This window comes from Oncorhynchus tshawytscha, linkage group LG22 (genome assembly GCF_018296145.1).
Source record: "Oncorhynchus tshawytscha isolate Ot180627B linkage group LG22, Otsh_v2.0, whole genome shotgun sequence".
NCBI classification, from domain to species: Eukaryota; Metazoa; Chordata; class Actinopteri; order Salmoniformes; family Salmonidae; genus Oncorhynchus; species Oncorhynchus tshawytscha.
In genome coordinates this window covers 27,842,275-27,869,529 of record NC_056450.1, presented here as the reverse complement: position 1 = coordinate 27,869,529, position 27,255 = coordinate 27,842,275, and the positions used below count along the sequence as shown (strand labels likewise).

The window sequence follows — 27,255 nt, the reverse complement described above, 5'->3', positions numbered from 1 at the left end:
AGCATCCACAATTACGCGCAATACGGCGCTGTTCGTTTCCCCAGTTTGCATAATGTCATAAAAACATTCTTACATTTGTCTAAAATATTTATTTTAAGATGTATTTTATTATTGGATTTGCTTCTATAAATACATATTTCCGCAAATATGTTGCTTTTGGCAACTTGGTATGACAGTTTGAATAATGAATCACCCCATATAATTTCTGGGGGGAAAGCTCCGATGTCACGAGCGCAGCCCAGGGCGGCGATTGTGTGAAGAATCTCCCAAAGCACGCGAAGGTTATGGGAACCGTGCAGGGAATTTCTGTGAAAGTCACATCCGCGCCAGCTCATTCAGGTTTAGGCCTACAGCCTATTGCATGTTGGAGAGGAAGAATGGATTTATGTATTTACATTTTTTAAAGAAAACTTTCATTGGGCATCGAATACACAACACATTTTTTTTTCTTCCCCTTGGCAAACGGATTACTTCTCTCAGAAAAAGATAGTAGGCCTATTTATTTTATGAGAAGCAGAGTTAAATAAATCGAGATTAATCAGTGTTGGATCGTGTTGTGTCAAATAACATATCACATTATCTCATATTTTATGCATGTAATTCAAGAAGAAAAGTTTATTCTTATTAATTTACAGATCATGTCTATAAAGGCGGTTACTTTGACACTATAAAGCCCCTCTCATTATTTAGGCTAAAGTGCCCCTATTAACGGAAATGTCTCTTAACATGAAAAGTATTTATGCCGCTCGCGCCATCTGAGGAATGTGAAATTCCATAGTTTCATTGTGGTGAGATTGACAGGTCGCTAGTTGTGACAAACAGGCTGTCTCCAGACCACTGCGTTGACAGTCAGGTCGTAAAGATGCGGGGCTGTCCTATGAGCGGTGTTGTGTCGTGCTGGCCTGCGCTGTAGGCTCCGGTAACCAGATTAGAAATCTCGACCGACAATCGTTCTCCGCCTGTTTCCCCGAGGCCTGCAAATCTGCAGCTTGAAATTGTTGTGTTTTTCGTGAAGAATGTCAGCATTGCCCCGAAGAAGAAATGGTTTTCTTGCTTTTGCTTTTAGTCCGCGGTGACCAGGGAAATCTGATATATTTGTAGCGTTTCTGAGGGCCCTCCATTGAAGGAAAGCCAAATACACAATTTATGATAAACCCTGAGGTCGAGAGTGGAGCGGCTCGTGGGAAAGATCTCTCTCTTGCTCCACTTCACTGTGTTCTTCTTCGAGTCCTTACTGTTCCTTTGCTCTCCAAAAGACTATGGACATTGGCTTGTGGAAGTCATCCAAGCATTCGAATCAAATGGAATGAATGTTTTGATATATACTCAAGTTTTCATTTTCACATGGTAAATGTTGACAACAGGCTACTTACTGTATAACAGGCCTTCAGCTGTCCTGAACATTTAGAGGGAAAATGGCCAATTCTCAAGAAGACATAGCATTTTAGCTTTTCATAGTGTTATAATTACATAATTATTACAGTGTAGCCTACTAAAACATAAGTGTCCAATAATGGTGGTACACTGTTTTGGGGTTATTTTTCTTTCCATTTATCTTTTTCTGCCTGCCCACATGCATGCCTGCCAGTCTCTCTTCCTGTAAATTGAGATATTTTAAACCAACTTTAAAATAAGATCTTTCTCTCTGTCTGTCAGCTGCAACCGGAGCAACTGGACTGTGGAGCGGCCCACCTGCAGCACCCGCTGGCCCTACGGAGGCCCCTGAGGGCCACGCCCCTGTTTGAGTCCCTGGGCCTCAGCTCGGTTGCTGTGGACAACATACACAACCACACCGTGGTGTTTCTGGGAACCAGCACAGGACGACTGCGCAAGGTCAGAGGAGATGGTTTACTTACATAAAAAACCTCTCAGGAATATACACATTTATAAAAGAGAGAGAGCAGTGGTTTATTTGTTGTCCTTTTTGTCTTGTAAAGGAAAAAATGTACAGTTGCTAGGCCTACTACCTCACAGTCTAACTTTGCTGCCGGAAGTTAAGAACAAACTGAATGTGCCAGAGATATTCAGCCATTATTTTATTCAGGGATGTAATGACATTTATTGAAAATAAGTTAAAAGTGTCAGGTGTAAATTACTATAGAGGTGGAACATCAGGGAAAGCTGATTTTTTTTAAAGTAAAGGGATCATTCCACTTATTAGGTGTCTTTTGAGTAATGCAACTAAACATTTTGATTTCACCTAATTTTAACGTTCTGTCATAAAGAGCACATTCAACTTAATAAATCATGTGTTTTCCCATCTCAAGAGGTTAAATAAAAAAAGGGCTATAGTAAGTGCCTATTTAGTGCCAAATAAAGTAATATGGTTGACCATAACAGGATTGACGACTTCATTTTAAATCATCCATAATCATCCTTGTGACAGGGGGAATGGAAGCTTGTTGTGTGCAACAGGGAGAGGCAATTGAATTCAAGCTTCACAACAATTGTTAAATTGTTAAAACATTTCTAGCCGGTCTATACATGGGTAACAGGGTTGTGTTATGCTCAATCCGCTCAGTCTTCCACCACAAAACACCTGAAAATGGCCAAAAAGAGTAGAACCAGCTCACCTGCTTTTACACTATGATTTGACTATTAGATATTCAATGTTTCTTTTGAAAAAAAAGATTTAGGAATAGTTTCACCATTTAAAATGAGAGTTCAGTTCACGTCACAGGGTTGACCTTAAAATTAGGGATTTTCTTTTTGATACCTTAAAATGAATCACTAATCACATGAAATAAATAATAATCTTCAGAAATGACTTTGTAAAAGCAACAAAATAACTAGGGCTTTACAATGATGGTGAATGCACAAAGGGACAAGATACTGAGGGACATGTCAAAATGCTGAATTTAGTCACTTTAGCAAGTCTTTATTCATATTAAAAAATGATTTATTGAATTTTCCATGTGGTCTATAAAGAGCACTTCATTTAATATAACAGGCTTTTACAATTCTATATTTGTACACAATTTATACTTAAAATATGAAAGTAGATATGGCAAAGGCACTCATTTCGTGGAATGACCCAAAGAAAAAGATGAGAAATCTGAAAATAACTGAGAAGTAGGTCTAAGGGTGCTGACCTGTAAAGAATGACTGCTGAAAGGTACAGTAATAACGAAAGTTCCCATATGACTGACTGTATATAGCCTCGTTATTGTTGATTTTATTATGTTACTTTTTATTCTTTTTGACTTTAGTTTATTTGGTAAATATTTTCAAAACTCAATATAGCGGGTCGTTCCACGTCATTTCAGCAAGCCATGACACCCATCATCCCAGATTGTTCTGAAATAATTTCCGTAGTTAGAAAAATACCAGATAAGCATTCCTGCAACATTATTTTGTTGAAATATAATTGAATTTCTGATAATTTAAGCTAATTCATTGCACCCAAATTGGCCACTTTTTGCTAATAATGAGAAAGACATGAGGAATAATGAGAAAGACATGTTGGGGTGGGATTGGCGTGGGGCATGGGTGGGCCCGTGGGTGGGCCCGTGGGTGGCTTTTGACCATTTATTTGAATTCCTCATGTCTAACTCAATGTTTTAAAAAAGTTTGGTCCAAATCAATTGTTAGGTACTACATTTATTGAATATTATATGAATCCTATAAATTAAAATGGCACATTTTGTGTGCAATCAATTAGCTTAATTTCTCAGAGATCAAATTATTATATTTCAACAAAGTAATGTTGCAGGAATGCTAATCTTATCTGTTTCTAACAACAGAAACTATTTCAGAACAATCTGAGATGGTGGTTGTTGAAATCCTCTTTCTGGTGCTTTTTGAGGTGGAACGACCCAAGTACAAGGCCAGAGCATCTGCGATGAGAGGACATTTGCTTTACTGTGGGTCCTGGTTGAAGGATCAGGTTGAAGATAAAGTGATGCACTATGAATTCATCTCAGCTATTGTGAATGAAAACGTCTGCTTTTATTTGAGGTCATTCTTTGGTGTGTCCAGATGTGGTACACTATCCTTGATGCAGAAACAAGTATTATGTGACTTATTTTTGGGTGCAGCACGTCACACTTTTCTGGGGATCCATCATGATGTGACTCACTGTCACACAGTGTGTGTTTAAGGGTCCGTCTCTCTAATTGTTTGGCCTACAGTCTGGGAGCTCAGCTGTAGAACATCTGCTGCCGCTGCATCCTATGAAAACCTCCCTCCTGCAATTAACAGAATTCCTTAATTCTGTGTCAGCAGCACACCAAGTCACCCCTGACTGAGCCAACAGACTAGAGAAGTTACAGCACTGAGAGCACCATGAGCTATACCTCTACCTCTCAGCAGTGTCTGGTAAAAACAATACAACCCAGTCTGAAAGCTTTCTGACCATATTGGTTTGAATTAGACTGGTACCTTCTACAACATTAGAAAAATGTTGCTGGAGGGTGTCTCGTTTTAGGCCTCCTAAAAAAGCTTTCTGATTTGTTTAGCCTGTTCCGAAGATAATTGGTCATTGGGATGGTTTGTGTTTATGCCGGATGTATGGTGATGGTTAAGGTGGTGTGTGTGTGTGTGTGTGTGTGTGTGTCCATATGGTCTACCTGATTGCATATTTAGGTTTTGGAAGGGGGGGGTCTGCCTGTGTCCTTATGCTACTGAGTGAAAGGGGTTTGGTGTTTACCCAGTTTGCATATCCCATACCCCATGATTATGTGCTGCGTGTGTTCTCACAGAATTAGTGTTTATGTGTGTGTGTGTGGGGGGTTAAAATGGGGCATGTATTATGTGTTGCCTGGGGGACATACAGTATGTATCTTGCGTGTGTTCATGTTCGACACACAGTAGGTCTATGTGTGTTTTATGGTGTGTGTGTGTGTGTGTGTGTGTGTGCCCTGGGGGAAGCTCTGCAACAGAGTATAATGGTGCTGTTAGTGTTTGTAATGTGATTCTGGCTGTGAGCTTGGCTCGGACTGAGTAGTACAGAGTACAGAAAAACAGTAGAGATTGAGTTAGGCCTCTGCTACTGGGGTTAGGAGACCCTCAATGAAGTAATTCCAGCCATGTTTAACTAATTTTGCCCCTCACTACAGCAACACTGTCTCTCTATTTCACTCTTTGTCTCGCTCTCTGTCTCACTTTCGCTCCCTCTCTCTTTCTCTTGTTTATTTCCCTCTTTTTCAACCCTCTCCCATATCAATTTTTTTCTTTCTTCACCCACACCACACCCACACACACACACACACACACACACACACACACACACACACACACACACACACACACACACACACACACACAGAGCTTGGAGCGGCTGAGTACTCCTGAGTTGAACAGAGTCTTTCATGTTGGGACAGACAGACAAACAGAGAGAGAGAGCGGCAGTGAGTGACCTCCCAGTATGCATGTGTTTTGTTGTTTGACCTGGCTGAGCCCTGTGCCTTCTCACCCCTCCACCACTTCCTTCAGTCTGCCCAGGTGGCTCTCTATTGTGACCCTGTATGGTTGATCTTTATTGTTGTTTGTGTGCGTGTGTAACCGGTGTGAAATGGCTAGCTAGTTAGCGGGGTGCTCGCTAATAACGTTTCAATCGGTGACGTCACTCGCTCTGAGACCTTGAAGTAGTTGTCGCGGCTTTTGTGAAGCGATAGTAACGGTGCTTCGAGGGTGTCAGTTGTTGATCTGTGAATAGGGTTGAAGCCCAGGTATTGGTGATGAGAGGGACAGAAGCATAACTGTTACATGTGAGCATTTGTGTGTTTGTTTGTGCTAGTGCTCATGTATATGTGTGTGTTTGTGCTTGTATGCGCGTGCCTGCATCTGTGTGTGTTGTGTTGTGATGTGTTGTGGTTGGTCACTAGAGAAGTAGCCCAGTCTATTTGAAACCAGGGCAGTCTCTAGCTGGTTTCCTCAGAATGGCAGGATGTCCATTGAGCTGAGGCAGAAACCACAACCATTCAGAACAACAAACTCTCTCACTGTCTATGTGACAGGAAGTCACAGCCTTAGTATTTATTTTTCTATGTATCACTGTATGTGTATGTGTGAGTGTGTATGTGCAAGAATTGCAAAGATTTGATAATTTTCTATAAAGTGTTATGTGTTTCACTTTGTTTGTGTGACTTACAGTGGCATGTTTATGTTTGCGTGACTTAATGTTAAACTGTCTTTTCTTAAAAAAACATTTAGTTAGGTGACAATTCCAGTATCACAATGTAGTACTTTCAAGGGAGATTGTGCTGGAGTTGACTAAAGTTTGTTTGCTTAACCCCCAAATCACAGCCCAGTGAAACTATGTACAGTGCCTTGCGAAAGTATTCGGCCCCCTTGAACTTTGCGACCTTTTGCCACATTTCAGGCTCCAAACATAAAGATATAAAACTGTATTTTTTTTGTGAAGAATCAACAACAAGTGGGACACAATCAAAAACTGAAAAATTGGGCGTGCAAAATTATTCAGCCCCCTTAAGTTAATACTTTGTAGCGCCACCTTTTGCTGCGATTACAGCTGTAAGTCGCTTGGTGTATGTCTCTATCAGTTTTCACATCGAGAGACTGAAATTTTTTCCCATTCCTCCTTGCAAAACAGCTCGAGCTCAGTGAGGTTAGATGGAGAGCATTTGTGAACAGCAGTTTTCAGTTCTTTCCACAGATTCTCGATTGGATTCAGGTCTGGACTTTGACTTGGCCATTCTAACACCTGGATATGTTTATTTTTGAACCATTCCATTGTAGATTTTGCTTTATGTTTTGGATCATTGTCTTGTTGGAAGACAAATCTCCGTCCCAGTCTCAGGTCTTTTGCAGACTCCATCAGGTTTTCTTCTAGAATGGTCCTGTATTTGGCTCCATCCATCTTCCCATCAATTTTAACCATCTTCCCTGTCCCTGCTGAAGAAAAGATTGTTGTCCTATGGACAGAGTCTCCCACCTCAGCTGTAGATCTCTGCAGTTCATCCAGAGTGATCATGGGCCTCTTGGCTGCATCTCTGATCAGTCTTCTCCTTGTATGAGCTGAAAGTTTAGAGGGACGGCCAGGTCTTGGTAGATTTGCAGTGGTCTGATACTCCTTCCATTTCAATATTATCACTTGCACAGTGCTCCTTGGGATGTTTAAAGCTTGGGAAATCTTTTTGTATCCAAATCCGGCTTTAAACTTCTTCACAACAGTATCTCGGACCTGCCTGGTGTGTTCCTTGTTCTTCATGATGCTCGCTGCGCTTTTAACGGACCTCTGAGACTATCACAGTGCAGGTGCATTTATACGGAGACTTGATTACACACAGGTGGATTGTATTTATCATCATTAGTCATTTAGGTCAACATTGGATCATTCAGAGATCCTCACTGAACTTCTGGAGAGAGTTTGCTGCACTGAAAGTAAAGGGGCTGAATAATTTTGCACGCCCAATTTTTCAGTTTTTGATTTGTTAAAAAAGTTTGAAATATCCAATAAATGTCGTTCCACTTCATGATTGTGTCCCACTTGTTGTTGATTCTTCACAAAAAAATACAGTTTTATATCTTTATGTTTGAAGCCTGAAATGTGGCAAAAGGTCGCAAAGTTCAAGGGGGCCGAATACTTTCGCAAGGCACTGTAGGTGTGAGACAGGAAACCAGAGCAGAGCTAGCATGTTCTTCCATTTTCTGTATGACTTAGAATTATGCATCTCACAGGAGGGAGAGAGGAGCACAGATGGCCAAGTTAATTAATCTGCTTACCTTGGAGAAGTAGCTTACTGCACATCAGCACAGCCATGTAGTGTGCCTTTGTATTAATACTACAAACACACAGAACTTACCCTTTAGGTTGAAAATACACAAAAAGGGCTTAATACATGAATTCTCTCAAATAGAAAACCAAAATGGAAATTATTGTTGATTACTTTGACTATTGTTGTAGGATTATATGGTGTTTGTATGTTTCTAAGCACTTTGCCTTGTGTCCCACAGCTGACCCTCCTGAAGAACCTGACTGTGGCCAATCAGTGGGCTCTGAAGCTTCCAGCTGGCGAATCAGTGCACCACATCATGACCTTTGACCCCATGGACCGGAACTACCTGTACCTCATGACCTCTCACCATGTAAGGCTGTGGGATCCATACTTTTATCCATCAACTAGACTCAGTTAGACTGGTTCATGTTCTCACTGACACTGGCATTGGTTTAGTTTGTTTGTTTGACATAATATGCAGTGGCCATTTTAGCATGTTTAGATGCATGCTAGAAAAGCCACTACACAACACAACACTAAACAATACATTAATTGCACTATAACGGTGACAAACGGTGCCAACAACTGTTAGGGCCTACATAAAGCTGTTCCAACAGCAGAGTCCCAACAGCAGTCCCATCACCTTACCACTGCTACACCTGACTATCAGCAGAGTCCCAACAGCAGTCCCATCACCTTACCACTGCTATACCTGACTATCAGCAGAGTCCCAACAGCAGTCCCATCATACCACTGCTACACCTGACTATCACAGAGTCCCAACAGCAGTCCCATCACCTTACCACTGCTACACCTGACTATCAGCAGAGTCCCAACAGCAGTCCCATCACCTTACCACTGCTATACCTGACTATCAGCAGAGTCCCAACAGCAGTCCCATCACCTTACCACTGCTACACCTGACTATCAGCAGAGCGTTGTCTGACAGTGAAACAGTTTTTTCAGCCTCATTTCCTGCCTTTAAAAAAAACATAGCTGATATGGTTGACTTGCTTAAACAAACGTGGTTTCTATCAACAATTGAGATGTACAAACTATGGCATAAGGGGACGACGAGCGGTTAAGAGGCAATCGGTAATTTCGATTAAGACATTAATGAGCGAGCTAGGACGGATATAGTCAATATAACTATTTGGATTTATGGTGCAATCAAAACAACTGGGAACTCTGAAAAAAACAAGGTCGAATCATGATCTTCAGGCCGGAGCTCTAGAAAGAGGCCCAAGTTCCCAACTTGGATGATTGTTCAAAACAAGCTAGTTTTTTTCTGAGATCCCAGTTGTCTTGAACTCACTGAAGTCTGAGATTTCCCAGTTCAGAGTTTCCAGTTGTTTTTAATGCGGCAGAAGTATTGATGGATTGACAGCAGTGCCAATGTTGGATGTTTATGCTTTTAAGTTTGGAAAAGAGACCCTTAAACCCAGACTTGGACTACACACCCACTCCGCTGAATAGCAGGCTAGTGATTGCTTTACAATGCTTGCAGTTAGCCACTGATTCCTTCCAAACCACCCATTGTTGAATTTGCGATTTCCAACTTGTTGTGTAATGTTTATGTCCAATGGCTGATGAGCACCGATATTTTTTATCTATAATTTCTCTTCATTATTTATATTCATATGGTTTCATAAGGTTTAAAAAGGATTTGCCAGTAGATTGTCGACTTGATTCATGATGATGACAGCTTGTCTAGCTTGCTAGCTATGATTTTGAAAGTATGATGTTGATATGATCAGTCCAATCAAATCTCAATAGATATAACGTGATTTGACGTAATTTTATCTGTGGCCAATGACCTTGAGCCTTCTTGGATGGGCACTTCTAATGTAACTATGGCAGCACCCAAGGGGCTTAAATTTACGAGCTCTCCCTGTAGATTTTGCGGTGACGTAGTGTCCCCATGAGTGACGGAACACTGAGCCAATCACGGCGCAACTAAACAACATTACCAACTCCTACGCTCTGTATGGCTGCTTCACCACCACAGAAAGCACTGAGCTAGGCTGAAACACCTGCATTTTGGAGCTGCCTTACTCAAGAATGCAAAAAAGAGACCATTGTTTGCAAACTGAGATGTGACACATACTAATGCCAAAATAACATGCAAAACGGGCTCTGCCCTACCTGCCCTGAATGACGGATCGCCACTGGACGTATGACATTTGTTTCTTTTTGCATTTTCCTGGTTGTGCGTAATGTGTGGTCATATTTTTTTAAATAAAATATATTATTTAACAGTTATTACAATTCTGTTATATCAGATCCTCAGATAAATCAGTTCCCATCTTTTTAGTGAGACAACACTTTAGAGAGGAGATAGCAGGAGGTTTGACAAACCAAAAAATTATAGATTAGCAACTATGCATAGCTTTGTCTGGCGTTTTATAAGGATGTGTTGCCACCTTGGCAAATGGTGTAGTATGTGAAATAACAGATATAGGTTATGAGTCAACCGTGCACACTGCATGTGGGAGAGTGGCTGCAGCAGAGGAGTGGCTGCAGCAGAGGAGTGGCTGCAGCAGAGGAGTGGCTGCAGCAGAGGAGTGGCTGCAGCAGAGGAGTGGCTGCAGCAGAGGAGTGGCTGCAGCAGAGGAGTGGCTGCAGAAAAGGAGTGACTGCAGCAGAGGAGTGGCTGCAGCAGAGGAGTGACTGCAGCAGAGGAGTGGCTGCAGCAGAGGAGTGGCTGCAGCAGAGGAGTGGCTGCAGCAGAGGAGTGGCTGCAGCAGAGGAGTGGCTGCAGCAGAGGAGTGGCTGCAGCAGAGGAGTGGCTGCAGAAAAGGAGTGACTGCAGCAGAGGAGTGACTGCAGCAGAGGAGTGGCTGCAGCAGAGGAGTGGCTGCAGCAGAGGAGTGACTGCAGCAGAGGAGTGGCTGCAGCAGAGGAGTGGCTGCAGCAGAGGAGTGGCTGCAGCAGAGGAGTGGCTGCAGCAGAGGAGTGGCTGCAGCAAAGGAGTGTTTCTGCAGCAGGAACTGCAACACTGCTCGGTTTTTCACACTCAGCAGTTTCCCGAGCGTATCAAGATTGGTCCACCACCCAAAGGACATGCAGCCAACACTGACACAACTGCGGGAAGCATTGGAGTGCACATGGGCCAACAACTTGTAGAGCCAATGCCCCGTACAACTCAATATTAGGAAGGTGTTCTTAATGTTTGTTATGCTCAGTGTTTTATGTATGGTTTGTTGAGTGTATGTATGTATGGTTCTGTCCACAGCTCCTGAGGGTGAAGGTAGCAGCATGTGGCCAGTACAGATCCTGCAGTGACTGTTTGGGTGCCGGTGACGCCCACTGTGGCTGGTGCACGCTCGAGAGCAGGTATTTACATTTATTGTGAATCTGAATCTTGCCCTGGAGGCAGAACTGAGGGATTTCTGAGGGATTTCCGCTAGATGGGCCAGCTGCAAAGTCAAAATTCATGAAAACTTTTTTGTCTTACTTTAAGGTTAGGGTTAGGCATTAGGGTTAGCAGTGTGGTTAAGGTTAGTTTTAAGGTTAGGGTTAGGTTTAAAATGATGATATGATGACTTTGTGGTTGTGCTAGCTAGTGACCAGATTCATGGTGAACCTTTGTTAGGGCCACGGCCACCCGTGTAAAGTTTTAAGGTAATTGCTGTGAAAGGAGTGAGAGTATACTATGATAAATATGCCTCTGTCAGTGATGTGGGTCTCTCTCTCTCTCTCTCTCTCTCTCTCTCTCTCTCTCTCTCTCTCTCTCTCTCTCTCTCTCTCTCTCTCTCTCTCTCTCTCTCTCTCTCTCTCTCTCTCCCCTGAGGGCTATGTTGGTTATGGCTGGGTATAAAAGCAGATCAACAGATGAGAAAGGGGGTTAGTTATGTGCTGGGCTGACATGGCCAGGGAGCACCGAGAGCGGGAGAGAATGGGTATGAGGGAGAGAGAGAAACTGGGGACTAGAGAGAGACCGGGAATGAGAGAGAGAAAGAGAGGACTGTTTGAGGACTGAGGAGAGATTTGAGGACTGAGCAGAGAGACAACAACACAGAGACAGACTAACCGCATCTGTCCATCTCTCATCTCCCTCTCGCCTCTCTTTATTTATCTTATATTTATCCCTTTCTCCCTGTCTGTTATTACTTTTTTATTTGGTAACTGTTAGTTAATGTTTTCTTCTACACTCTTATTCTCATGTCTCTCTTTAATCTGGTCATCCTTCTCTCTTTGTGTTCTCTTCTCCTCTCTTTGCTCTCTCTATCTATCTCTATCTCTCCCTCCCTCTCTCGCTCTCTCTCTCTCTCCCCCCTCTCCCTCTCTCTCTCTCTCTCTCCCTCTCTCTCTCTGCCTCTCTCACTCTACCTCTACAAAGGCGTGTTGATTGTGATGATGGTGGTGGGAGGGAAAGCGCACACTGGCTCCTTTGAGAAGAAAATGTCAAGTGTGTATTTATGCGCATATCAGTGTGACGTGTGTGTGTGAGTCTGGAGCACTGATGTCATCAGCGTGTGTATGGTGGTGTGTTTGGGAGGTCACCCTGGGCTGCTACTGGTGGTAGGGCTCGAGCAAATGGGGCTGTTATCAGGGCATCAGGGGTTGGTGTCTGTGGGTGGATGGGTCCTCTCTGTCACCTCTCTGACACTCACACTCAAACATAATGGGTGCTGAAGGATTATCTCATCATTGGAGAATCTGCCCGTGTGTGTGTGTGTGTGTGTGTGTGTGTGTGTGTGTGTGTGTGCGTGCGTGCGTGCATGCGCGTGTGTGTCAGGACTGTCTCTATGCCTTTGTATCTCTCTGTATGTGTATGTGTTATAGAAGGCATATGTGTTATTCTGCCTGTCAGTGTGTGTGTTGTGTCTCCTGTGTGTCTCTGTGAGTGTTGTGTTTTGTTTCCTGTGTGTCTCTGTGAGTGTTGTTTTTTATCCCCTGTGTGTCTCTGTGAGTGTGTGTTTTGTCTCCTGTGTGTCTCTGTCAGTGTTGTGTTTTGTCTCCTGTGTGTCTCTGTGAGTGTTGTTTTGTGTCCTGTGTGTCTCTGTGAGCGTGTGTTTTGTCTTCTCTGTGTCTCTGTGAGTGTGTTTAAATGTACAGTACCAGTCAAAAGTTTGGACACACCTACTCATTCAAGGGTTTTTCTTTATTTTTACTATTTTCTACATTATGGAATAATAGTGAAGACATCAAAACCATGAAGTAACACATATGGAATCATGTAGTAACCAAAAAACTGTTAAACAAATCAAAATATATTTTATATTTGACATTCTTCAAAGTAGCCACCATTTGCATTGCTGACAGATTTGCACACTTCATGAGGTAGTCACCTGGAATGCTTTTCCAACCGTCTTGAAGGAGATCCCACACATGCTGAGCACTTGTTGGCTGCTTTTCCTTTACTCTGTGGTCCCACTTGAAGAAACGTTAAAAGTTCTTGAAATGTTCCAGTTTGACTGAACTTCATGTCTTAAAGTAATGATTAACTGTTGTTTCTCTTTGCTTTTTTGAGCTGTTCTTCCCATAATATGAACTTGGTCTTTTACCAAATAGGGCTATCTTCTGTATACCACCCCTACCCTACTGATTGGTTCAAATGTATTAAGAAGGAAAGAAATTCAATAAATTAACTTTTAACAAGGCACTCCTGTTAATTGAAATGCATTCCAGGTGACTACCTCATGAAGCTGGTTGAGAGAATGCCAAGAGTGTGCAAGGGGTGGCTACTTTGAAGAATCTCAAATATAAAATATATTTTGATTTTTGTAACACTTTTTTGCTTACTACATGATTCCATTTGTGTTATTTCATAGTTTTGATGTCTTCACTATTATTCTACAATGTAGAAAATAGTAAAAATAAAGAAAAAAGCTTGAATGAGTAGGTGTGCCCAAACCGTTGACTGGTACTGTATGTGTGCATGTGTGTATTAGTGTCTGTATCTGTGTATTTGACAGTATATTTATTGTATTTTTAGGGTGTGTTGTCTGTGAGTGTGTTCATAGCTGTCTGTCTGTGATCGTGTCTGTATCTCTCTGTCTCCGTGTATGTCTTTATCTGTCTGTCTGTGTATGGGTCTCTCTATATCTGTCTGTGTGTGGGTCTCTCTGTATATCTGTCTATGTGTGGGGCTCTCTGTATATCTGTCTGTCTGTGGGTCTCTGTATACAGTGGGGCAAAAAATTATTTATTCAGCCACCAATTGTGCAAGTTCTCCCACTTAAAAAGATGAGAGAGGCCTGTAATTTTCATCATAGGTACACTTCAACTATGACAGACAAAATGAGAAAAAAAATCCAGATAATCACATTGTAGGATTTGTAATGAATTTATTTGCAAGTTATGGTGGAAAATAAGTATTTGGTCACCTACAAACAAGCAAGATTTCTGGCTCTCACAGACCTGTAACGTCTTCTTTAAGAGGCTCCTCTGTCCTCCACTCGTTACCTGTATTAATGGCTCCTGTTTGAACTTGTTATCAGTATAAAAGACACCTGTCCACAACCTCAAACAGTCACACTCCAAACTCCACTATGGCCAAGACCAAAGAGCTGTCAAAGGACACCAGAAACAAAATTGTAGACCTGCACCAGGCTGGGAAGACTGAAACTGCAATAGGTAAGCAGCTTGGTTTGAAGAAATCAACTGTGGGAGCAATTATTAGGAAATGGAAGACATACAAGACCACTGATAATCTCCCTCGATCTGGGGCTCCACGCAAGATCTCACCCCGTGGGGTCAAAATGATCACAAGAACGGTGAGCAAAAATCCCAGAACCACACGGGGGTCCTAGTGAATGACCTGCAGAGAGCTGGGACCAAAGTAACAAAGCCTACCATCAGTAACACACTACGCCGCCAGGGACTCAAATCCTGCAGTGCCAGACGTGTCGTCCTGCTTAAGACAGTACATGTCCAGGCCCGTCTGAAGTTTGCTAGAGAGCATTTGGATGATCCAGAAGAAGATTGGGAGAATGTCATATGGTCAGATGAAAGCAAAATATAACTTTTTGGTAAAAACTCAACTCGTCGTGTTTGGAGAACAAAGAATGCTGAGTTGCATCCAAAGAACACCATACCTACTGTGAAGCATGGGGTGGAAACATCATGCTTTGGGGCTGTTTTTCTGCAAAGGGACCAGGACGACTGATCCGTGTAAAGGAAAGAATGAATGAGGCCATGTATCGAGAGATTTTGAGTGAAAACCTCCTTCCATCAGCAAGGGCATTGAAGATGAAACGTGGCTGGGTATTTCAGCATGACAATGATCCCAAACACACCGCCTGGGCAACGAAGGAGTGGCTTCGTAAGAAGCATTTCAAGGTCATGGAGTGGCCTAGCCAGTCTCCAGATCTCAACCCCATAGAAAATCTTTGGAGGGAGTTGATAGTCCGTGTTGCCCAGCAACAGCCCCAAAACATCACTGCTCTAGAGGAGATCTGCATGGAGGAATGGGCCAAAATACCAGCAACAGTGTGTGAAAACCTTGTGAAGACTTACAGAAAACATTTGACCTCTGTCATTGCCAACAAAGGGTATATAACAAAGTATTGAGATAAACTTTTGTTATTGACCAAATACTTATTTTCCACCATAATTTGCAAATAAATTCATTAAAAATCCTACAATGTGATTTTCTGGAAAAAAAATTCTCATTTTGTCTGTTATAGTTGAAGTGTACCTATGATGAAAATTACAGGCCTCTCTCATCTTTTTAAGTGGGAGAACTTGCAAAATTGGTGGCTGACTAAATACTTTTTTGCCCCACTGTATATGTCTGTGTGTGGGTCTCTCTGTATATCTGTCTGTGTGTGGGTCTTTCTGTATCTGTCTGTCTGTATGGGTCTCTCTGTATATCTGTCTGTGTGTGGATCTCTCTGTATATCTGTCTATGTTTGGGTCTCTCTGTATATCTGTCTATTTGTGGGTCTCTGTATATCTGTGTGTATGGGTCTCTCTGTATATCTGTCTGTGTATGGGTCTCTTTTTATATCTGTCTGTGGGTGGGTCTCTCTGTATATCTGTCTGTGTGTGGGTCTCTCTGTATATCTGTCTGTGTGTGGATCTCTCTGTATATCTGTCTCAGCATGGGTCTCTCTGTATATCTGTCTGTGTGTGGGTGTGAGAGAGATCTATGTTTTAAGATGTTTAATATTCTTCTCATCAACACGCATCTTCCTTATCACCTCCCAGACATATCTAGTGAGGAATGAGCTTCTCCTCTCAACTCATATTTTAGCAGGTTTTGTTAACTCTGTTTTTCTTAAGGAGCTGTGTGTTATCTTTTAAAACCTGCATGCTTTTGACAGGTGATGAGTAATACTGCTGCTAGTGTGTGTGTGTGTGTGTGTGTGTTTGAGAGAGGGAGGGAAGGAGTTGTTTATGTATCAGTATATGAGTGTGTTAGAGTTGACAGAGAAGTTGTGAATGGATTTTAGAATCAATTTCAAACAGTAATATATACCACACTTTTCCTGAGCAGCCCCGGGCATGAAGGTTTCCTCTTAAGGAAGGGAAGTAAGAAAAGTCCATTCTGATGCCTCACTGGTTTCGACAGAGGGAAACAACTCACTGGTCACTTAGTTACTGTCTGACTTTCCTGGTCAGCATCATAGCTTGTCAGTGTACATACTGTACATGTGTGTAAAATAAGTGTGCGTGAGCAAGAGGGCGGATGTGTGTATACATATAAATGTACTTCTTTGTGTTTGTGGGTATGTAAGGGGTTTTATGTGGGATTGCAGATACATTCTATTCTATTCCTAGAAGAGCTGCTAACCTCATGGCTCATCCTGGTCCCTCAGCGACAGTAGGGGACTGAAATCTGGACATTCACTCACGCATGCAGTGAAACACACACACACGCAAACATACACACAAACAGGCACATTTACATGCATCCACACGTCTGCACACTCACTCGTTTGCGCATACCTATTTTAGAACATACTTGTTAAAGTGTCAAAGGAAAGTATGGGTGCTAAAGTCATTACATGGTGATTATCACTTCAAACTGCTGTTTTATTGTCTGTGGTTGCTCTAGTCCACTTTATCTATACTTTAAGTTTGTTGTGTTCTTGCTCTGCTCTATTCTGCACTGCAGGAGTACTAGCTGTCCTTGTTATTAGTCAAACAGTAGTCATAATATGAGCCTACCTTGCCTGATCGCTCCCACTTTCTCACAGTCTGTCTCTCATACGCACAGATAGACACAGAAGTACACACACACATATGAATAAATAAAGACTTGGCCTGGTAGCTTCTTAATTAGATCAACTGGCCCCTGATCTGGGTGCTGGGGGGGCAGGTTGTCATGGGAACATGAGTATGTGTGTTGTGTGTGCTGAACTGACTGATAGTCCAGAACTGTCATGTGACACAATGAGATGATGAGAATCTGATACTCTGTGTGCAACAGACCAGAACACTGACTGGAGAGCAGATGAAGTGGGAAAACTGAGTAAACAACGTTTGCAATGTGGAGCTTTATTGTTATTATGTCCACAGAGGAGCTCATTTGAGAAGTACTGCTAGACTGTAGTCTGGCTATGAATGGCTTTCACTATACGATATCTCACTGTCTTTCTTCCCATAGGGAGATTATAAACATAAATGTTCAGGGAAGTTGGCTTCAATTCATAATTCTTTACCAATGTGCTCACTATATGCCCTGTGTGCAGGTGTTCCATCCAGAGGGAGTGTTCCGGGGGGCTGATGGTGCGCTCCTGGATCGGAATGGGTGAGGGTCCCCAGCAGTGCCCCTCCATGACCCTCACCCCCCAAGAGATCAGCCTCTCCGCTGACATCAAGGTACCAGACATTACATAATAACTGGTTTTCCTATGTCCTACATCAGTACGTTTATCAGTTCAAACAGAAACTTTAGCAAATATTGTGAAGTTTCAAGTCAAATCATGTGCCAAATACAACAGCACCTTACAGTGAAATGCTTACTTAAAGGCTCTAACCAATAGTGCGAAAAGTGTGTGTGTGTGTGTGTGTGTGTGTGTGTGTGTGTGTGTGTGTGTGTGTGTGTGTGTGTGTGGGTGTGGGTGTGTGGGTGGGTAAGTAAAGAAATAAAACAACAGTAAAAAGACATTTGAAAATTACAGTAGCAAGGCTATATACAGATACCGGTTTGTCAGGCTTATTGAGGTAGTATGTAGGTATGGTTAAAACTTCTTATGGCTGTGCGGCAGTATTGAGTAGCTTGGATGAGTAAGGTGCCCAGAGTAAACTGCCTACAACTCAGGTCCAGAAGCTAAGATATGCATATTATTAGTAGATTTGGATAGAAAACACTCTGAAGTTTCTAAAACAGTTTGAATGATGTCTGTGAGTATAACAGAACTCATATGGCAGGCAAAAAAACGAGAAAGAATCCAACCAGGAAGTGGGAAATCCGAGGTTTGTAGTTTTTCAACTCTTTGCCTATCCAAGATACAGTATAAATTTGGTCCGATTGCACTTTCTAAGGCTTCCACTAGATGTCAACAGTCTTTAGAATGTTGTTTGATGCTTCTACTGTGATGGAGGGGGGAATGAGAGCTGATTGAGTAACAGGTCTGGCAGAGTGCCATGAGCTCATTCATGAGCTCATTCGCTCCCGTGAGAGGTAGCTGCGTTCCATTGCATTTCTAAAGACAAAGGAATTCTCCGGTTGAAACATTATTGAAGATTTATGTTAAAAACATCCTAAAGATTGATTCTATACATCGTTTGACATTTTTCTATGAACTGTAATGGACTTTTTTTACTTTTCGTCTGACCTGCGCGTTGTGAATTTGGATTTGTGAACTCAAGGCGCGAACAAAAAGGAGGTATTTGGACATAAATTATGGACTTTATGGATTCCTGGGAGTGCATTCTGATGAAGATCATCAAAGGTAAGTGAATATTTATAACGCTATTTCTGACTTTTACTGACTCCACAAAATGGCGGATATCTGTATGGCTTGTTTTTGTGTCTGAGCGCCATACTCAGATTATTGCATAGTGTGATTTTTCGGTAAAGCTTTTTTGAAATCTGACACTGCGGTTGCATTAAGGAGAAGTTTATCTAAAGTTCCCCGCATAACACTTGTATTTTCATCAACATTTATGATGAGTATTTCTGTAAATTGATGTGGATCTCTGCAAAATCACAGGATGTTTTGGAAGCAAAACATTACTGAACGTAACGCGCCAATGTAAACTGAGATTTTTGGATATAAATATGAACTTTATCAAACAAAACATACATGTATTGTGTAACTTGAAGTCCTATGAGTGTCATCTGATGAAGATCATCAAAGGTTAGTGATTAATTTGACCTCTATTTCTGCTTTTTGTGACTCTCTTTGGCTGGAAAAATGGCTGTGTTTTTCTGTGACTAGATACTGACCTAACATAATCGTTTGGTGTGCTTTCTTCGTAAAGCCTCTTTGAAATCGGACACTGTGGTGGAATTAACAACACGTTTATCTTTAAAATGGTGTAAAATACTTGTATGTTTGAGGAATTTTAATTATGAGATTTCTGTTGTTTTGAATTTGGCGCCCTGCACTTTCACTGGCTGTTGTCATATCGATCCCGTTAGATGGATCTAACGGATCTCTCCAGAAGTTTTAAAGTAACTATGCATATATGATGAACGGAGAGTAGCAGTAGTGTAAAATCATTATTATTATAGTATTGAGTTGTGAAGTTATCATTCTTCTCAGTTGTACGTACACTAGGTACATTATCAGGCTCACACACAGCACTGTGTTGGGTATGTAAGTCAGGTAGGCTGTAATAGGTCCAGCAGTTGTCCAATTCACAGTCATCACTCAGGGCCACAAGAGCTAGGCCCCCTGCCGTCTCTCCAAACAGGAAACAGCAGGCAGGAAAGAGGAAGTAAGAGCCACAGCCAGGAAGAGATCAATTCCAAAGACAATAGAGTGCAGTTCAGTGTAGCATGTTACCATAACGTCAGTGGCCTCTCCAACTACTGTATCTATAGCTATGTCATCTTCCTCTCCATCTCTATCCCCTTCTCCCCCTCTTCCCCCTATTCTACCTCTTCTCCCCCTCTTCCACCTCTTGTCCCCCTCTTCCCCCTCTGTTTTTCTCGCACATATTGAAATAGATCAGTGAGATTTACGGGCAATGCAGTCCTGCTATATGACACTGTGTTGTTCCCCAGTGTTATGTCTCTCATGTCTCTTCTCACGTAACAGTATATTTGGATGCAAGTTTATTGTGCCATCTGTCATTTGGAGACAATGTTTTCTCTCTCTCGTCCCCTCTCTCCTTCCCTTCATCCCCCTCACCCTTCCTTCTCTCCAACAGGATGTGGGGATTCTGATAAACGGTAGTGTCCCTGACCTGGTTGGTTCCCGGGTAGAATGTGACTACGGATTGGGCGTTGCCACCGTTGCCACTGTGCACCTGGACTACGGCCCCGCCCAGATTCAGACCTGCCCCCTCCTGCCCCGGGAGAGGTATCCCCACATCCCCCCTGGCAGAGGTAAGGGTTACATGTACTGGTAGAACCCTAGTTGGATTTCATCCAGTGACATCACCCCTGATCCTGAGATATGCCGAATATGTCTCCATGTTATATGTTGTTGTGACAGATCACCTGATGGTTCCTGTGGCGATTAAGGTGAATGGCACGTCTGTGGTTTCTGGGACCTTCCTCATCTATGATTGCGAGAGGACAGGAGCGATAAACCCCAAGATTGCGTGAGTGTTTCAAATCTATGAGTCATCCTGGGTTTCTTTTAGATTTGTTCCACCATCTCACTGTGTTATCCACTAACACTTACCAAACCTTCCTAAGTTAAACCCAGTTACAATGAACACACACACACAAGGCCCAAAGCCCTGTCACTCGCATGAAGAAAAGAAGGAAATACAGGGTGCCTTGTGAGAATTCATTGGCGAGTGGGTAACCCGCCTCTACCATCCATTCCATTAGCCAACGTGCAATCACTGTGGAATAAACTGGATGAGCTCCGTTCAAGACTATCCTACCAACGGGACAATAAAAACTGTAATATCTTATGCTTCACCGAGTTGTGGATGAATGGCGACACAGATAATATACAGTTGGCTAGGTTTTCCGTGCATCGGCAGGACAGAACAGCTACGTCCGGTAAGACGAGGAGTGGGGGTGTGTGTCTGTTTGTCAATAACAGCTGGTGCGCAATGTCTAATATTAAGGTAGTCTCGAGCTATTGCCCGCCTGAGGTACTGTAGAGGTACCTCATGATATGCTGTAAACCACACTATCTACCAAGAGAGTTTTCATCTATATTTTTCGTAGCCATAAATTTACCCTCACAAACCGACGCTGGCACTAAGACTGTACTCAGTGAGCTGTATAAGGCCATAAGCAAACAAGAAAATGCTCATCCAGAAGCGGTGCTCCTAGTAGCCAGGGACTTTAATGCAGACAAACTTAAATCTGTTTTACCTCATTTCTACCAGCATATCACATATGCAACAAGAGGAAAAAAACTCTAGACCACCTTTACTCCACACACAGAGACGCATACAAAGCTATCCCTTGCCCTCCATTTGGAAACTCTGACCATAATTATATCCTCCTGATTCCTGCTTACAAGCAAAAACTAAAGCAAAAAATACCAGTGACTCGCTCAATATGGAAGTGGTCAGATGGCACGGATGCTATGCTACAGGATTGTTTTGCTAGCACAGACTGGAATATGTTCCGGGATTCATCGAATGAGGCATTGAGGAGTATACCACCTCAGTCACCTGCTTCATCAATAAGTGCATGAATTACGTCGTCCCACAAGGACTGTACGTACATATCCCAACCATAAGCCGTGGATTACAGGTTAGAGCTGCCGTTTTCAAGGAGCGGGACACTAATCCGCCACTTGTAATAAATCCCGCTATGCCCTCAGACGAACCATCAAACAGGCAAAGTGTCAATACAAAAAGTATTGGATGTGGCAGGACTTGTAAACTATTACGTACTACAAAGGGAAACCCAGCCGCGAGCTGCCCAGTGACGTGAGCCTACCAGATGGGCTAAATACCTTCTATGCTCACTTCGAGGCAAGAAGCATGCATGAAAGCATCAGCTGTTCTGGACAACTGTGTGATCACGCTCGCTGTAGCCAAGACCTGTGAGCAAGACCTTTAAACAGGTCAAAAAGTCTCACTTTTCCCCTACCTACATATACAAATTATTGTTGTAAGCATAGCTGGATCATAAGTGTGAGATTTGAGGCACTCAAACAGCCCCGTCCTTGAGCAGAGTTCTCTGCCAAGTCCCTAGCATCACTCAAATTTCGCCAAATGTAATCTATAGTCTCAATGGCATTCTCATCGCACATAGAGCAACAATCAGAATGTGCGGCAGAGCTATAGAAACCAGTATCGGTGTCACTGTGGGGAGCTGTGCTGTTTATATTTGTGTTGTACTATATGTTGTTGGTTGGCTGTACAGTATCTCTCATGTTGTATGTTGCCTAGCAACATTTGTTTATTGGGATTAAATATAGTTTATTGAATTGAATAGTTTACCCTCTGTACTCAGTGAGGGTGATGTTGGTTAAATGTTATTCTATGTCTATTAGCATAGTTTAAATTCAGCCTGGTTGAGGCTTTATGTGGAATGTGAAATTAATATACTGTGGAAGCAAAAGTAAGGAAATTGTAAGTAGGAGCTTTGGTTGGTTCTGTTGATGTTTTTTCATGTGGAGGCTGTGGCCTGTATGGTCTGTCGTGACTGCTGACCACAGAGGCAAAATAAGGAGGAAACTGAGCTACACTTCCTAACCTCCTGCCAAATGTATGACCATATTAAAGACACATATTTCCCTCAGATTACACAGACCCTCAAAGAATTCACAAAAGAAATCCAATTTTGAACAACTCCCATATCGATTGGGTGAAATACCACAGTCTGCCATCAAAGCAGCAAGACCTGTTGCCACAAGAAAAGGGCAACCAGTGAAGAACAAACACCACTGTAAATACATCCCATATTTACATTTATTTATTTTCCCTTTTCTACTTTAACAATTTTCACATCGTTATAACACTGTACATGGAGTGCATTCCGAAAGCATTCAGACCCTTTGACTTTTCCCACATTTTGTTACATTACAACCTTGTTTTAAAATTGATTAAATAAAAATAAAACTCCTCATCAATATACACACAATACCCCATAATGACAAAACTAAAAGAGGTTTATTGAAATTTTTGCAAATGTATTAAAAAAATAAAACAGAAATAACTTATAAGTATTCAGACCCTTTGCTATGAGACTTGAATTTGAGCTCAGGTGCATCCTGTTTCCATTGATCATCCTTGAGATGTTTCTACAACTTGGTTGCAGTCCACTTGTGGTAAATTCAATTGATTGGACATGATTTGGAAAGGCACACATCTGTCTATATAAGGTCCCACAGTTGACAGTGTATGTCAGAGCATAAACCAATCCATGAGGTGGAAGGAATCGTCCGTAGAGCTCCGAGACAGGATTGTGTCCTGGCACAGATCTGGGGAAGGGTACCAAAACATTTCTGCAGCATTGAACGTCCCCAAGAACACTCCCTCATTATTAAATGGAAGAAGTTTGGGACCACCAAGACACTTCCTAGAGCTGGCCTCCTGGCCAAACTGAGCAATCGGGGGAGAAGGGCGGCAAGGTACCCTAGTGGACTAGTAACCGGAAGGTTGCAAGTTCAAACCCCCGAGCTGACAAGGTACAAATCTGTCATTCTGCCCCTTAACAGGCAGTTAACCCACTGTTCCTAGGCCGTCATTGAAAATAAGAATTTGTTCTTAACTGACTTGCCTAGTTAAATAAAGGTAAAATAAAAAAATAAAAATAAAGGGCCTTGGTCAGGGAGGTGACCAAGAATCTGATAGTCACTCTGACAGAGCTCCAGAGAAGGACAACCATCTCTGCAGCACTCCACCAATCAGGCCTTTATGGTAGAGTGGCCAGATGTAAGCCACTCCTCAGTAAAAGGAACATGACAGCCTGCTTGGAGTTTGCCAAGAGGCACCTAAGGACTCTCAGACTATGAGAAACAAGATTCTCTGTTTTGATGAAACCAAGATTGAAGTCTTTGGCCTGAATGCCAAGCATCACGTCTGGAGGAAACCTGGCACCATCTCTACGGTGAAGCACAGTGGTGGCAGCGTCATGCTGTGGGGATGTTTTTCAGCGGCAGGGGCTGGGAGACTGGTCAGGATCAAGGGAAAAATGAACAGAGCAAAGTACAGAGAGATCCTTAATGAAAACCTACTCCAGAGCGCTCAGGACCTCAGACTGAGGCGAAGGTTTACCTTCCAACAGGACAATGATCCTAAGCACACAGCCAAGACAACGCAGGCTTCGGATCAAGTCTCCGAATGTCCTTGAGTGGCCCAGCCAGAGCCCGGACTTAAACCTGATTGAACATCTCTGGAGACACCTGAAAATAGCTGTGCAGCGACGCTCCCCATCCAACCTGACAGAGATTGAAAGGATCTGCAGGGAAGAATGGAAGAAACTCCCCAAATACAGGTGTGCCAAGCTTGTAGCATCATACCCAAGAAGATTCAAGGCTGTGATCCCTGCCAAATGTGCTTCAATAAAGTACTGAGTAAGTGATTTGAATACAAATGGGATATTTCCGTTTTCTAAAAACCTGGTTTTGCTTTGTCGTTATGAGTTATTGCGTGTAGATTTTAGAATAAGGCTGTAATGTAACAAAATGTGGAAAAATGTCAAGGGGTCTGAATACATTCCAAATGCACTATAGCCATAATATGACATTTTAAATGTATTTTTTCATATGAAACTTTTGTGAATGTAATGTTTACTGTTATTTTTTTATTATTGATTTCACTTTTGTTAATTATCTATTTCACTTACTTTGGCAGTAAACATATGTTTCCCATGCCAATAAAGCCCTTTGAATTGAAATGAGAGAGAGAGGCTTCTCTGTTCTGGAGGACAGCCAGCTGGTTTCCTATTTGCGTATTTGACCATGTTTCGGGATCTGCCTTATCTCATGAGCAGATCTCTGGATCAGTGTGTTTGTGTGTGTGTGCATGTGTGCGCATGTGTGTGTAAATGCTGATCAGATCTGTTAACTATTTGGATGTGTCCCTCTTGCACACTTATCATAGCGCTTTGGAGGTGTGAAAGTAGACTTGAGTATAATATACAGTATGTGTTTACCTATAAATGACTGTATATGTGTATGCATTCAGAGGCTAACTTAGGGTTTGTTAATTTGTCTCACTTGTCAAATTGGTTTAGTGGTGTGAAAATGGACTTGTGTGTGTGTGTGTATACATGTGTGTGTAAGTAGGTGAATATGTGTGTGTGTTCTTTTATGCCTCTGAGGTCCACAGTGGGGTCTGATAGTGTGAAGTATTTCTGAAGGTGATAATGCCCTAAGTGCCATTCTCACATGAAGAGCACAGGGCTGCTAAATGAAGACTGCAGATTAGATTAGACTCTATCCACATTTAATCACTTCAAGCTGTGGGATCCTGAGTGGTGCAGTGGTCTAAGGCACTGCATCGCAGTGCTAAAGGCGTCACTACAGACCCGAGTTCGATCCTGGGCTCTATCACAACCCTGGGAGTCCCATAGGGAGTCCCATAGGCTGCCCCAGCGTCGTCCGGGTTAGGGGAAGGTTTGGCTGTGGTAGGCCATTATTGTAAATAAGAATTTGTTCTTAACTGATTTGCCTAGTTAAATAAAGGTTAAATAAAATAAATAAAAGTTGCTCTCTCTCTTAACTCCAGAAAGACTGAGAGAGGCTCTCTGTGTCCACTAGAATTTCACCATAACACTGTAACCGGATACGGGCTTATTTCAAACTGCGTTTGGACTGAAGCCTGGTTATGTGGGTCTTGCATCTGTTTTGAAATGGTACTGTGTGTGTTTGTATTCAGAATGGTGTGTGTGTATGTGTGTGTTGAGAGTGCTCTTTCACAGCCGGGTCGATGTGGTTTCTAGGTGAGACGCTAATGGGGAGCATTCCTCTCAGACCAAACGTCTCTCTCTCTCTCTCTCTTTCTCTTTCTCTCTTTACACACTCCCCACTTTCTATCTTTTCACTCTCTCACACACTTTCCCCCTTTTTTTCACCCTTTGTCTCCCTCCTTCTCACTATCCCTCTGTGTCTCTCAGTCCTCCCTCTGCCCCCTTCCCCATTTAATAACATCTATTCTCGCGTTCTCCTTGACAGAGACATGATTGAGAGTGTGTGTTTAACCACAGTGCTCACTGAGAGGCCCTGAGAGTAAAAGCTCACCTGTGTGTTCAGTGTGTGTGGTATGTTCATTCCGTGTGTGAGGGTCAGGGGTGGGGGGTTCAGGATGGCTCTATAGGACAAGCAAGAAAGGACAAGAAGCTAGAAAGAGTGTTTGTGTGTGGGTGTGTTGTGTGTGTTTCTGTGTGTTTGTGAATGAGACATTTACTGAAAAATAAATCAATAAATAAGAGTCCCTGGAGTGGGTTGTCTGCTTCTAATCACCCCCACCCCACCAGAATACTCACTAGGCTTGGGCCGCATCCAGATTGTCATACCAGGATATTCGGTAATACCTGCTCTGAACACAAGAGGTGCTATATTCAAACCCCACTGAGCCTCTGTAATCTTAAGGTTATAAATGATAGCAAGTACATGTAAAATTCCATAGAGAATGCTAACTAAATGCTAACAAGCACATTGCAAACACTTTATACAGTCTCTGACCTAAACTATTTGCAGGACTGAAATCCCAGCTCATAAAGTTATACAAGTAACTCAAAAATGCTACTCACAGTTTTCTGCACACACAAAACAAATATTAGACAGCAAGGCTCTTGATCCAGGAGGGGATTCTCTGCTGCTACCAAGCGAAGCTTGATTTTGGAAGAAGCTAACCACTTAGCTAGATAGCTAACTAGCTACTAAATTAGAAAACCAAATGCACAACTGCGGAGCATTTAGCACATTTTATACAGTTAACATAATAGTTATAAGATATCTAGCTGGCAAACATTTAGTTTTGAATTCCATACTGTAACTAAATCCCCTGGCTTGTGCTGCACATCAGTGAGTGATTCACAAGGCTCCGGTCTCTCGTCGTTGTGTGCTTGTAAACAATGAAAAATGATGTGACAGGTGAAATTAAGAAAGCAATCTTCTTTATCTCCTAACATATTGCACAAATTGGTTTAAGGTCTTTGCAAAAAAGTAGCTACAAATATTCAGATGTAGAAAAAACTCAAAAGAAATAGTTTCAACGGTATTGACGGTATTAAAAAACATCTTGTGGCTATTTCCAAATATCCCGGTATACAGTATATACGGCTTACCGCCCAAGTCTAACACAGACACACCACTCCACGTTCCTGCAAACCCCTCCATCTCTCCAATCTTAATCGGCAAGCTGCACCCCTTCTCCCATGGTTGTATGGTTGTATGGAGACAGACAGGGAATCACTGGAGGGGCTGTCACTCCAGGTGTTGGAACATCTGTCTTCCACCCGCAGGCAATAGAGACACACACAGTGGAGGTGTTCCAATTTGGGCTGCTATCTGGGAAGACACACACACAAACACGCACAAAATCACACACACAGTACACACATACACACACTCGCAATCAC

The 27,255-nt window shown here is 42.4% G+C and overlaps 1 protein-coding gene across 1 annotated transcript in view; it reads left to right on the top strand.

Annotated features, from left to right (window-relative positions):
• LOC112222240 (plexin-D1-like) overlaps positions 1-27,255 on the top strand; it is a 118,275-nt gene that overhangs the window by 1,552 nt on the left and 89,468 nt on the right. Inside the window, exons 2-7 of the mRNA XM_042304015.1 lie at positions 1,657-1,833; positions 7,918-8,049; positions 10,915-11,015; positions 17,324-17,453; positions 19,956-20,133; positions 20,243-20,351. Coding sequence (XP_042159949.1) covers positions 1,657-1,833; positions 7,918-8,049; positions 10,915-11,015; positions 17,324-17,453; positions 19,956-20,133; positions 20,243-20,351 — 827 coding nt within the window. The remainder of the gene's footprint in view (positions 1-1,656; positions 1,834-7,917; positions 8,050-10,914; positions 11,016-17,323; positions 17,454-19,955; positions 20,134-20,242; positions 20,352-27,255) is intronic.